Source organism: Periophthalmus magnuspinnatus, chromosome 17 (genome assembly GCF_009829125.3).
Source record: "Periophthalmus magnuspinnatus isolate fPerMag1 chromosome 17, fPerMag1.2.pri, whole genome shotgun sequence".
NCBI classification, from domain to species: Eukaryota; Metazoa; Chordata; class Actinopteri; order Gobiiformes; family Gobiidae; genus Periophthalmus; species Periophthalmus magnuspinnatus.
In genome coordinates this window covers 19591304-19606231 of record NC_047142.1, presented here as the reverse complement: position 1 = coordinate 19606231, position 14928 = coordinate 19591304, and the positions used below count along the sequence as shown (strand labels likewise).

At 36.0% G+C, this 14928-nt stretch overlaps 1 protein-coding gene across 1 annotated transcript in view; it reads right to left on the bottom strand.

Moving 5' to 3' along the window:
- The window catches only part of LOC117385366 (RNA-binding Raly-like protein), a 60441-nt gene that overhangs the window by 31748 nt on the left and 13765 nt on the right, over nucleotides 1-14928 (bottom strand). The window contains exon 2 of the mRNA XM_033982661.2: nucleotides 921-1205. Within this exon, the coding sequence (XP_033838552.1) occupies nucleotides 921-1176 (256 nt within the window). The 5' untranslated portion in view covers nucleotides 1177-1205. The remainder of the gene's footprint in view (nucleotides 1-920; nucleotides 1206-14928) is intronic.

The following is a 14928-nucleotide window of genomic DNA, read 5'->3' as shown; positions in this document are numbered from 1 at the left end:
TGATCAGACCACTTTGCACTGAATGGAGTAGGCTTCATAGAGTCTCTCCTTGCTTCTGTACATTGATCTAAGGTTTTATCTGGGTAAATTACAGTAAAGATTATAGGAGTTTTATTCAACCTTTGGAGAGCTGGACTTTGGCCTTTCATGTATAAATAAATGTAATCCATCCCCATTGTGCAAAGTGCCATTGCTCTCAATAGAGGGTGCAAAGCAGTTTAAATTAATCATAAACTGGCAAGAAAGCAAGAAATGCTTTTGTATTATTGTGAATGTTGTATAATTAACCAATCTTTAATTGTGAATACAGTTATTGCTCAAGATACAATGTAAAAACAAAACATTACATTGTGTCTTAAATGATGAGCCCTGCTTCAGTACCACTTGTCCAAACAGCAGTTACTGCTACTACACAAAAACTCCTGCTTACTTTTCCTGTGAGGTTAGGGTCTTTATTTTGATAAGATAAGTTTTAGAATCAGTTAGTGCCTGGGTATAAATTTTCTAATAAGATGCACCCTATAAAACTATATGTAACCTGTGCTCTTACTGTTTTAAAAAAGGTTACAATCACAACTGAGCCTGAGTTGCCAGAGCCTTAACCTGCAGATAGAAGATACACGTTTCTTGCATTCTTAGTATATGGACAGGCCATGCCTCATGTAAAAGCTCAGAACCTCCAGAATTCATTTACTGAGTTGCAGAGGCTGCACTAGCACTAATTCATGATTGACTGTAGGTGCTGGGGTTTAGGTAGTGATGATTCAGATTAGATAGAGCCCTTTCAGGTTTTAACCAACTGGATGTCACCACTGAAACTGGCAACCCAAATGAGAGACTCATGTCAGGCTCAGTCTGGTGTTTGATTAGATCATCTTGGTGAGAATCAAAACACCAAATTAACATAAACACACACTTACCTAGTGACTGGCCGGCGATGACCCTGGCGTACTCCCCGGACACAGCCGCCCTGGCGTTCCTCTCACTGGAGTACTGCACAAATGCGTAGCCCTTGTGCACGGAGCAGCCCACGATCTTCCCGTATTTACAAAAGATCACCTCGATGTCAGCCTTCGTCACCACCGCCGTGTTCAGGTTTCCGATGAAGACTCGAGAGTTAAGCGAGCGGGGGTCATTCTTGTTGGTCACGTTGCTCGTCTGGGTCTTTCCGGTCATTATACACACCACAGGCCCCGCTGCAAAGCCTGATGGGAAATATAAGGACATAGGGATTAGAGATGTTATTGTTTTACATCAGTGGCTATGTCTACATGCACAACAAAAATCTGATCATTATCTGATTTCTGTAATCAGATTATTGAAATGTCATGTAAACAGTTACATCTGATATGAGTAGGCTAATCTGATTTCTTTTGGATTGTTTACACCTGAGCAAATTTGGACAAGGAAAGTTGTAAAAAAAGGGGGGAAATGTTAAAGATTGAATAACTAAATCAAAGGCCTATATTATGCTATTTTCTGATCTACGTTATAATGTTGTTTCCTCAAATTGCTGCATATTTAGGCTCAGTTCTTCTCTCAAACAAAAAACACTCTGTTTCACCTTATGCTGTCATGTGGCAATACAGGAAGTGCTTCACTGTGTTTTTAATACACCTTCATGACAATCATTTGGATGATTTCAGCCCTGGAATTGCCAGTCTCTACTGATTTTAATGTAAAGGGTAGCTGCTAACATGAAAACTACAACTACATGACATCACAAGGTGGAACAGAGCATTTTGAGCTTTGTAGACTAATAATAAAGGATTACTTAAACATGCGTGAATGAAACAAACCACATCTCCGGCTATGTTTTTGATGAGGTAACATTATAACATGGCTTAAAGCTCTCAAGAGTCAAATGTGTGTAATATGGGACCTTTAAAATTCAGTGTATTTTGTCTTCCAAATACATCCAACATCCAAATTTCTTATTGCTCAAAAGGGAAACTGATTTAATTGAACTGCAATAACAAATAAACAACCAACAAAATGCTCTCAAAAACTATTAATTAACTAACATATGTCACCTGATATTTTTGATTATGAGATGTATTTAGTACATTTTAGCACATACAATTATCAGACAGTATCACTAAGTTGGGTTCTGATCTCATTATTGTGATTATCTGATTTTTACTAACCATGTAAATGTACCCAGTTACTACAGATGTTACAGTAGATTGTGATTTTACAATTTTGAGAAGCAAAAAAAGCTATTTTACAATTATTTACCAAGATTAACACTAGAAAAAGTCAGTAGGAAAGCACCATGAATAATACTTTTAAATGAATCACTGTTATCTTGCCCAGAGTTTTGCCAGTAAAGTCGACCTTGTTATTAGTTGTTGTTATTGTCATTCAAATGCAACAGTTATTCAGATGAGGTATTTTTACACAGTGAGTGTGATATGGCTGAATGATTTGGGAAAAATACTTAATTACGATTTTTCTGATGAACATTACAATTGAGATTAGGTTTGGGATTTATTTCTTAATATTAGGATTCTGTTCAAAGTTCACATTTTAAACACATCCAGAATAACTGACAAAAAGACTGAACTATAAACTGACACATTTCAGAACATGTTTGTACAGATCTAACCTACAGGGTTAGCCATTTTATGCAGAATAAGACAGAATATCATGTTCTTTGATTGCAATTAAGCCCCACAGTGTAATTATATAAAATGATATTGTTTGGCAGAGCTTGTGTTTGTATTGCTTACAGTTTTTTTTATATATATAATGGCCTTAATGCTGAGAGGAGCAGATTGCTGCCTACAGGAGGTGAGATACTGACAGCGAAGAAGAAATGTGTGAATCTGACGACTTGCACCACAGACGACTGGAGGGCTGCTAGGTTGCCAGGTTGGGAATGGAAAAATCACGGCTAAATCATACGGATGTCACCTCTGCTCCAAACTGTTCCCCTGATGATGGTGGATGTGTTGCAAGTAGAGAAAAATTGAAATTCATCTTTTATTTCTACAGATGTTTCTCAAATATTGTTTTATACTTACTGCCCAAGTCATTTAGGTCTTATCCTGCTTGTCCCCAGGGAGATGTTATTGCTTTGCCTGAAATGTTCCATAGTATGGCATTACACTTTTCTATCAAACCATTATGCATTTGTCCAATTATTGCTCAAAAACATGCATTCTTACACTAAGCAGGGTCGCCTTCCACAGACCTGGCCTGTAATTTACACTGGTGTTGTCACGTGCTTGTCTCCGTGGAGATAAGTTTAATGCCCTACTGTGGAACATTACATGCAAGATATTAACATCTCCGTGGAGACAATCATGTGGCAAACCCTCCACCAGAAAAGTTTCAAAGCACCTTTAAGTCTAACACCAAAACTAAAGGATGAACCGGCTCAAAACACAGAACTAATATGCAGATGGTTTACACTGCAAGTATAAACAAACCCAGAACTAAACCAGGATTAAACAAGCGACTTTTCCCTGAACTAAACCAAGACCTCTCAGAAAATATCTTAACCATTTAAGACAACACAAAATAAATAAACAACTTGGACTAAACCAATGCAAGAATTAGATGTGAATAGTAATCATTAGAATGTATCCTCATGTAACTTAAGCACTCTGGAAGGTCAAATGTCAACAAGCAGCTTCCAGTAACAATCTCCCATCCATACTGCTTTGTAATCAATTTTGTGTGTGTATGTTTTCCGCATTAGACTTTTCTGCAAATATTTTTTCAAGCACAGGTCATGGGAACAAAGAAAGCAGTTCCAATTTAATTATAATGAAAATGGCCTGAGAGAATAAAAAAATTGTGTATGATAAGCACTGTCCCACAAAAGTATATTGTAAATTAAATTGTCCGTAACATTGCAGCTATAGGACTGTGCCAAAAAGATTATGCACAAACTTGGCACAAAGCACAGAGGAAAAAGCCAACTGTTCAAAGCACAAGAAAATGTATACCAAACTGCAAGTCTATTGCCCATAATATGCAGTAGGTCAGTAAAATACATATAAGGTCAATTAGAATGGGTTACTTTTGTAGGATTTTGAGTACTTGCGTTCTAGAAACGGCAGTACAATATGTGAGCAATCATTAATACACTTTAATGCTATTTGATAATGTCAATTTTCCATTCACATTTATAGTCACAAACGATATTTTGTAACCAGTTAAAGGAAAGACAAATCTCTAAAGAAAAAATATTATTATTATTATTATTATTATTATTATTATTATTATTATTATTATTATTATTATTATTATACTCTTAAAAATGTACATAGTTTAAATGAACAGGGTTTCAATTGTAGGCTACTTTAAAATGTACTATTTAACTTTGGTATATGGTATACGCCGCCTGTTTGACTCCTCTACTTGCAATGTATTGCATTAAGCTCACATCTATTTTACATTTATCCAGTTACGGATAATGTATAAACATTCCTCACATCTTAAAAGAAATCTTAAAATCTTGAAAGCAAAATCTCCATGTAGACAAGCTGATGACCCTGCACCAGAAAATACTAATGATTTATTAATGATTTATTAAAACAATATTTGTATCATCATAATTATGCTAAGGCAGCTAATGTGCAAAGTAGAAATTGTTGCTATATTTAAATATGTTAATACTTATGTTAATAATCCGGTTACCTCCTGAAAAAAGCCGTGACGTGGTCTTTCTGCAGCCTATTGAAATATAAATGTGAAATATCTTTCAGTGTATTGAACAGGGAGCGTTTGGGTCAGGAGTGAAGTGAAAAGTTACAGATGACAGGAGCAGAGTGGAGGCTAAAGTTCCCTTAACTGCAACTCTCTGACCTTGAGGCTGTGCAGCTGAATACAAAGAATAGAAATGTACTGCAAAAACATGGACTGGCACAATGGGACCTATAAGCTCTAGAAAACTTGAAGATGTGGTGAAAAAGTGCTTAGAAATCATATGTTCCTGCCACTGTCCCTGCATTCGTAACATCAGCCATAATGCATTGAACCTAGCCTAATTTAAATACTGACAGAAAACAGCAGAAGAATAAAAATATTAAGTAAAGTACAGTTCAAATATATGCTAAAATTTAGATACAAAAAGGACATGAAATAATGAAATACACTGTGCAAGAAAAGTAAAATTATAAGGTTACTAAACAAAAGGGGCTCCATATTCACGGAGAGTAATTTGCATCATTTATAATTATTTTTGTTATAACTCATGTACATACAATACATTATGCATAGTCTTCTAATTCTAATTCCAGTGGTAACTGCCGTGCATTATTTCAGTATAACCAAACAGGTAGTCCGACAATTAATCACTCTTCTATATCACTACGCTGTGTGGAGAGACTAGCTTCAACTAAAATAGAAATAACTAATACCTTGAACATCCATGGACAGCCAAAATGTTGTCAGATTCAAAAGTGAACTATTTTCAATCTGTGGGACCACAGTAGAAGCAGATGAAACAACACACTCCGTGGAGTAACACCACTACATATAATTAAACAGGACAAAGCAAGGACCTAATCATGACAGAACTGGACTAATCCAGTACTAAACCAGGTCTGAGTGAGGTCAAATGCTGCCTGCAATCCTTCTCAACTTCTACATCTACATTCAAAAACATTAACTGCACCAACACATCCCAAAATGCCTTGCTGAGTTCACTTTTTTGTATGTTATTAACTTGATTACAGTGGTGAGTTAAAAAGACCTCAATTACAATCAATGAAATCAGATCCCATTGATTTCAGTCTGTACCTGTATTATGTTTTTGCAGAGTGGCTGACGAATGTAAAGGGCTCTTGCTATTGAATAAACTGAATGCATGCCTTAATAGCAGCCATAGCCTTATTTAAATCATGTGGAGATTGATCCAATAATAGAGAAGTGGAAACTGGCCGAGACTAGCTCATTACAAGTACGCTGCATGTGGTCGGAAATCTGAAAGAAGAGAAATATTGCGTTAAATGTAAGGGTATGGATATAGCTCGAGGATGACAATTTCCTGTAATAATTCTGCTATTAAAATGCTACTGAATCCAAACAACAACAATAAGTGAAGAACATAGAAAATAATCAGGGCTGAGCAACATGGTGATAAAAATCGAATCGTGTTCTCATCCATGTGACAATCAGCTTTTGTTTGTGGTGTCGTCGTATTTTTGTGTTTAATGCACTTTTATGCTCAAACAGACATATTTCCCCACCCACTCCTCCTATTGGTCAGACTCCCTAAAGCTCTGTGTGAGTGACAGGTGGAATTAACCAATCACAGTGAAATATGAAAACAAGCAGGTGATTTAATTTACCCCTTAAACTGTAACTGCACTGTAAAGATACTCAGTCTACATGAATCGTGATAAAATCGAAATTGGAAACTGGCTAAAAGCAAATCAAGAACCCCAGCTGACCATGTGCACTGGAGAGTAAAGCTGCTCTTAAAATATAGCAGTTAAGTACCTCAGAAATTAAAGATATTTAGTATGAAATGTAACACACCTACATTATTATTTTACATTTGTCTTTGTAAAATCTGAAATTGATCCAAAATGACTTAAAAAAAGGTCCATAGACTTCCTGTACAAAACTACAGAATTTCTTTTTTTCAAGATAACCTAGCAAAGTACAGTTTCAGGTATATTATTGATAATGAAGGCACGTAATAACAAGCAAACAAAAATAAAGGCCATATGATATGTTACTATAACCTAAAGTATATAGACTATAGCACCCTAAAATCCAGGAGCATTCAACAACCCATGATGTGAACTCTAAAACCAAGTGCTTATCTGAACTCTTCTTCAGTAATTAGATTTTACGGTAAAACAGTTTAAAGTACTTAAGGTGCTGCTGTGTGGTTTATAAATACTATCTCTCTATAATTCTGACTTCCCCCTACTACTTAAGATTCACACTTGTCAACAACCTGTTCAAAAGAAAAGACAACACTAAATGTAATGAAGATTTTTCAAAACAACTTCAAACTTCAAACTATGAAAATATTCACAGAGCAATAACGTTTTGGAGCTTTTGAAGAAATGTGAGATAAACAACTGCTCCTGGATTTGACCAAGATTAAGGCTGCATGTTACTACTTACATCGAATTTTTATTTGCACAGCGAACTGGCTCTGAAGTTACCACAAGACGTTGGCCAAAAATTTGTAGTGTTTTATAAGAACCATAGTACTCATCAAAACTGTAATTCCTTATAAACAGGACTGTCAAAAGTATTGATACCAGATACTAATCAAAAGAAATGAGATACTTAATTGATATCTTGGAAGAATATCACATTAATAGGACAGAACTGGACCTTTTCTCAATAGTTTTACAATGTATTAACCTCAAAATCAAAATCAAAATCAAAATCAAAATAAACAACCATTATTTAGACTCATTCCCATTTAAATTTTTAATCACTATGGCAACTATCACCATTCCGAAACCCATTGATAAAACATAAATGTACAAAGTATTGATTTGTCACAGTAAACCCTCACAAACGTTATCTTTACCTCCTTAACTCTCTCCTTCCACTCTCCCTCCATCCCTCCCTCCATCCCTCCCTCCATCCTCTCCTTTCATAATTCAATAGATGTATTTGACAGCTCTTCTCCGCCTCACTGCAGAGTCAGGTTGGACACAAAAACTGTCACTGAAAGAACTGTCCACAGATCCGAACCATAAAGTCATCATTCTACCACTTCCTCTTACCCATGATCCTTCACTCCATACAGTACAAAGAAAGATGGCCACTTTGATCCGACACGACAAATGGACTGGAGTTTGATTTATTGCAGAGTGTTTGAAAGCTGTGAGAGTGGAAGAAGTAAGTCTAAAGTACAATCTAAAATATGACATCTTGCAGTTAAAATGTCCCTCAGAAAGCATCCAGAGATTTATTTTGACTGTAGGTTTTGACTTGATTTTAAAGAGGAGGTATTATGCTAAAAACAAAAACATGTGTGAAGAGGTTTTAGATGTCATCCACGCATGTTTCAGTAATTTAGCGATCTCTCCAGGGCTGTATTTGAACACTTAGCGCTAAGATTCAGTCCAACACTCCCACACAACAGTGCACGCTGATTGTGTTGTGATAGCGCTCTGAACGGGGAGGGACATAGCGTGGAAAGCAAAGGGAACACGGCATTTTCAAAACAAAAAAGGTAACACAGTGATCTAAATACGGTATATGTAAGCAGTTAATACCCCACAGAAATGATTGTTGATGACTGCACCGTGCAAAAAATAAATGAAGCCCTTGATGAGTCATAGAAGTTGTTTATTCAACCTTTTACAGCTCACAGCTTTTCTTAGAACCAAAAAATAACAAAAAGAAAAAGTACCTGCAATAAATATTGACCCCAAAGAAGGATTGCTCCATCTATCATGTGTTGAATGAACCAAGTCGATGTAGTAATTATCATGGCAGGCATATATAAGACCACATGGTATTATTAAAGAAACCAATACTGTTTTGTGGTGAAAATTACATTGTATTGTTCAAAATAATAGTGTGTTTATTAGCAGTGTGGTATCGAAATCTGTATCAAGCTTTTTCAAGTTTTTAGCACTATTGGTGGGTTTTTTGGGGGGGAACTAGCCTCTCAACATAATATCAGAAAGTCCCAAGTAAGTGCTTTGTTTGTCTGCATTTTAATGTCATTTCTGGTCAACACCAACATCCATATTCATGTTACTGTAAAGTAATTTGATCCATTATATGATCTACAAATGCAGACAAGACTAGAATGTCAAGAAAAATGTAGAAGTGTGTAATGATTTTTTTGTTCTGATGACCCCCAAACTCAGTTACACCAAGCATCAGTGGTACCGGAGCAAAAAATAAAAAAATAAATTTAAAAAATCAAGTATCACAGGAAAAAATCTACTTAAGTAAGAGTATTAAAGTACCTGTTTAAAAATGTAGTTAAAGAATAAAAAGTTGATGTATTATTGTATTATTATTGTATGTATATTTTGAGATCTAATAAAGCTTTAAATGTAGTGATTTTTATTTTGTTTTAATTTTGTTCAACAGAAACAACTGAATTGATATTTTATTCCTAGTTCTTTTTCTTTGTATATTTGTGTTTGCTCACGCCACAAACATGTTGAAAATGACCCCCCTCAGCCTTTAATAATAAAATAATAATAAAAAATACTTTTACTTTCCAGTTCAAAAATGTGGTGAAGTAGAAAGTACAGATACCTGCTCTCAAATGTATTTACTTTAAAATAAACTTAAGTAAAGTACAGTACTTTACTTACTTTTATGTTCCACCACTACCAGGAATATTAACTGTTTTTTTTTTTTTTTTGGTAACATTTTGTCTATTACATTTACATTTTCTAGCTTTAATTATGTTGATGTCTCCGTACCCCTGATTGGAAAACACTGCCGTACGTCATGGGATGCTAAATGTGTCCCGCGATGGGGTTTCTCAGCTCATGTCACCTCTTTCTATATGTGATAATAAGATGTGACAATTTCACACAGCGCTGCCATTTCAGTAAGAGACGAGAACTGAAGAAAAAAAATAATCCATCTAACAATAAAAACAGCTCTAAATGGTTGAAGAAAGCTATTAGGGCTCTGCAAGTAATCAAACTTTAATCAAAACTACATCTAGTTGTTTCAAATCATCAATGATCAGCTTGGGTCTTTTTAATCAAGCAGCCCATAGCCAATCCTCTCTCAGTAAAAGCATGTGGTTTGTAAAAAACATAAAGTATTAAATTAGTATTATAAAAATTAAATAATTAGTTAAATAGTTTTTACAATGTTGCAGCTCTAGTACAACCAAAGTGAAACATATCAAATGCAGAAGAAATTATGTAAAGCCTTAACATAGACAGAAATTGGCTCAATCCTCTAAGCAGTGACCAGGGGCAGCCCCATAATAAAAACTGTTGAATTTTTCTTCTCTAAGGAAAGAAGATAGAAATGAACCCTCAGTCCTCCGTCCTTATCTCCTTCAGCCTATAGTTCCCCACAGAAACCAAAGGAGCTTACATGTCCCAGAAGAGGCTGATAGCTTTGTACCGAGTTTGTAATGAGTGGGTGAAGCTATATCGACTGTTATAATGTAATATAAAGTGGCATTTCCAAACCGCTTTAGATAACGTCTTTCACTTGTACTGGATCGTCTTAGAGAATTATTGTCTTCTATTGAGTGAGTTATTCATTGGGTTCAGCTTCCTGGACTTTTTCCATCCAATATTTTGTTTTAAATTGTCAACTGTCCTATTTTTTCATCATTCTGAAACCCACGGATCGCTGAAAAAATAAAAAATAAATGCACTAAAAGATGAGTCAGCATTGCTACTTTTACTTCTGTCATGAAAATGTTCAAGGGGACATTGTGCAAAACCAAACCAATCATGTTATAATGGTTTGAGTGATGCATGTTTGAGTCATTCTGAATTAGAGAATTTATAGGTTTAATTTACTCTATTCACTTAAAAAAACAAAAAAACAAAAAAAAAACAATTAATTAAAACATGGATATACTGTATAAGCAGCTCTTGAGGTCAAAATAGGTCTGCTGTGTGCTGTCTGTTTCTAATTATAAAGCGTTTATTTTATTTATTGATAATCGGGAAGTGAACGTTAATTGTTGTTACCGTTAGCGTGAACTCTGCTCCGGCCTCTGAAAGTTTTGAAAATCGCTTATGAACACAGTTTTAAGACAATAAACCTTTGCTTAACAATAAACGCAGTGTAAATGCAATGCAACCTTTTTAACCTTACAAAGTAGCAGTAGTCTAGGTCACAGTTAAACTATAGGTGTTATTGTAGTGATTGTAAGGCAGTTGTATTCTGTAGAACACTATTATCCATCTTAAATGCCACCAGCTCCTCTTGTTCATTTGGCTCTGTCTATGGCCATAAATTACTGCTAATGCTTCAACAGAGGAGGCTATACTGCTGAATCACTCACCAACCTCAAGTAGTAATTAAACTTAATGAAAAGTAGTCCACTGGCTGTATACAGGGGGGACCGGAGCAGATGACAGGATGGGATCTAAAAGTGGGGCATACAAGGTACTGTTACTGCATTTAGAGATGCAATTACATATATTCATACATTTTGAAATGCATCTAAAAAAAAAAGCATTTTTGGTTGAAAGGGAGTACTAAATACAACTGTGTAATATAATAAAATAGTACAAAAAGGTAAAAGGGTAGTAGTAGTAGAAGTAGTAGAAATAGTATATGTAGTAGTAGTGGATGTAGTAGTAATCTAGTAGTAGTAGTTTGGAGTTTGTCGATTAATCAACCAAATCGATAATTGGTAGTAGTAGTTGTTGTTGATGTAGTAGTTGTAGTAGTAATAATAATAAGAGAAGTAGTTTCATCTGAAATACCCATTTGGAATTTGATGATTTATCAATAAGAACCACTGGTAGTAGTAGCTGTTGTTGTATTACTACTAGGCATAGTAGTAGTATAGTATCTTTCTCGATCAAAGAACAGCAAGCTGGAGTTGACCGCGAAGCACAGGTTTTTCTCAATGGGTAAGTCTGGGCAAAAACCCTAGAAAAGAAAGTAGTACTAGTAGTAGTAGTAGTAGTAGTGGTCCAAGATAAAATTGGGTCCCACAATGAAACCAGCTATACTTAAAAATACGGTCTATATTTACAGCCACAAATCCCAGCAAGATCTCAGCTTCCTTCTGATTTCTGTGTGAGGAAACCAAATCTTACCAAGAATCCAAGAGCCGTTTCTCTTTACAAGGCTACACTTTGCATAATAGTGGTCTGAGGTTGAAAGGAAGAGGGAAAAAGGTGAACATGGCAACAAAAGAGAAGAGTAAGCGATCCAGGCACGGTGAGGGGGAGGGGGGGAGATTCCAGAAAAGGGCTTTAGCATTGCCAATCATCTTCAAGAGGCTTAGGAGCAGATAGAGCAGGCTAAAGGCTAATATCAGAGAGCTGTATTCTGCATTCTGTATTTCTCTGTGTGTAGAATATATAGGTTACAGTATATGGAGGAGTAAGCTAATGAATGAAAGAGCCACTATTGAATTGAATGGCCAGTCATAAAGTTTAAGTTAAATATTGTATAAAATAATATAATAAGTTCCTTTTAATAATAAGTTCCTTTTTTTCTTTAATTTTTTGTTAATTTTTTTATTTAACATTATCACTATTACAATTTCACAGTGCCACTTTCTTGTGTTGCTATGATTGAGTGAGAAGCCATTTTACAAGTCACCTGATATTATTGCAAATTCTTGTGATTATATGTGCAATTTATATACTAATACATATTTGTAAATAAATATTAATTAATTCCTGAATAATTAATATCTTATTTTATGTGAATAATAATAAATAATCAACTCCTCCCACATTTATTCTAATACTGACCCCCTGTGGCTGGAAGTTATATCTGGCCCTACCTCACAATGGAAACATTTATTGAATTCACAGAAAAGAGGTTCCTATCTTTGCTCTGTGCCTCTGTGTGAATATATATATCTGGACAAAGCAAAACAGTGCAAACTACACAACCTTAAAATGAGACATACAATATTCTTATCTTCATACAGCTCCCTGTCAGCCAATGACAGGACTGAGATAAAACACAGGGTGACCTATAGGCCTGCTTTGTAACTGAGAACAGCACTATCTCGCAATCTGGCAATGAAAGGCAGAGTAGATAACCCCGAAAACAACTTCATTTTGCAGTAAGCTTTTATTACATATTGAATCTGGGCATTGGGCAACTTCATTATAGTTTTGCCATGTCAGGTTCCTTTGCAGGGAACACAGAGGTGCAATAAACACATAGATATATACTGTGCTCTCTGTATAAGCAGTTTTCTCCATAACAATAAGAAGATTACTGCGTACAGCTGGTTTTCATTTGGTTAGGTCCTGATCTGGTTTAGTCCAGTTTTGAACCTGGGTTAGTCCATGTTTACCCCTTGTTTAGTCTGTGCATGAATTTAGTCCGGATTTAGACCTAGGTCATTTTCAAACTGCCACAAGTAAGGTTGATGTAAAAAGACATTTGCTCCAAGAGCGGTGCACTTGGGCTGGTGTGAAACTAACAGTCACATTCTGGATCACATTAAAAGCCCGCTCCAAGCGCTCTTGAAACAGGAGGTCTCGGAGTGGCTCCACCTGCACTCTGGAGTGGGGCGAGTGGTGTGAATACGGCCAACCTCATGCTGACCTCTGCAGTCCGTGGTGCAAGTAAAAGTGTTTGGAATTGGGCAAAAAAGCACTCGGATCACTATACTTCTATGAATGGGCACTTCAGAGCTGCTGTTTGACACGTTCGTCTGATGAGGCAATTTGGATCAACGTAATATCAGCGACAATGTCCTCTGTCTGCACAGGTGAGCCTGGGTCTATCTGTGTGTCGTTCCAAAAGCTTTTACTCCTCCGCTACCAGCGCGTACAGTCCTCACGGTGCGTATTCTGTCCACTTGAAGCACACTCTCATAGAAATAAGTTTGGTATCAGCTGATGGACTCACGTGGCTCATGGTGGATGTTTGGGGTGAATAGTGTGCAGTGTATGTGAACAAGACTGACCTAAAAATAAAGTAAACAGAACTAAATCTAGTGCGCACTGGGGTCAGTGCAGAGAGCGCACTAACATGTGTGAAATACAACACTAGTCTAGTGATACTAAAATTGCAAACTCAATTTTTACACTAAAGAAAAAATAAGAAATCCAATGCTGATTTTACTGCCAGTATTTTCAACAGAAAATAATGGTGGTTTCTTATAAATTACCATGTTCTCCTATTTATGCATTTTTTATGTATTAATATGTTCACTTGAGTACCTTGTTCTAATGAATAGTAGTTTTATCATTTATTATCTGGGGTCACTATTTTTTTTAAAACTTAGTTCAAGTGGTTGTTTGGACTTAAGTTAAGGTCTTGTCTTATTAGTTCTGTTTTCTGTGTTATAGTCTTAGTTTAGACCTAGTTTAGTCCTGGTTTAGACCTACTTCAGTCCTGACATATCGCATTTAGTGGTTTAGTTCCAGATTTAGTTCAGTTTCAATCTTAGAACTTTTAAAGCCAAATAAAATCAGCGAGAGCATACTCCATGTGAAAAGCTTGAAAATCTCTAGTAACATTTTTGTCTAAGTCTTAGGGCCAAGCAGCTAATGTATATTTTAATATGTGGCTCACTTTATTCATTAATTCATTTGCTTAGCATCCCATGGCGCTCAAGTCTAGGGGGTAACACTGTGCACTCTCACAGTCATTCACTATGTGCAATTCAGATTTACATTTCACTGTACACACAGGACCAGGAAGGCCAGAGGGCACACAGCAGTCTACAGGTACACGGGCCCATTTTCAATAATAAACTCAACCTAAAGGCTAAAATCATAGTAAAAATCAATGCTGTCAGTTCACATCATAAAAACAGAACCATGCAGCACTGTAATTTTTCAGTGGAGTATTTATTTTAAGGTCCCATTTGTATTAGCTCAGTTTGTTATTTTGGGTTGCTTGTAATTTGGCAATGCATTATAATGGTGATTCCAATATTTATGCTCAAATAGGATTCAGCGTGAAGCATTTAATGAGGAAATAATTGCTGTCATGTGGGCCTCACAGCTAGAAGGTTCTGGATTTGATTACCAGGTAAGGTGGGGGCATAGTTTGGAGTTTGCATGTTCTCACTGTGTCTGGGCACACTTCCTAAAGACTCACATAAACAAGACAAAATTTGACCTTTCTTGGACAGTAGAGTGATATTGTGCTTTATCAGAAGAAATTGCATAACAAAAGTTGCCGGGGATCCAGATCACACACTTCTTCAATACTTTACGATGTGAGTCTGGTCAGCGGTTAATCTCCTTGTTTTCAAATTGGTGTGATTGACAGATGGATTAGCCAATCAGCGACAGTCATGGTCCATCCATATCAGGAATAATAAAAAGAAAAAAA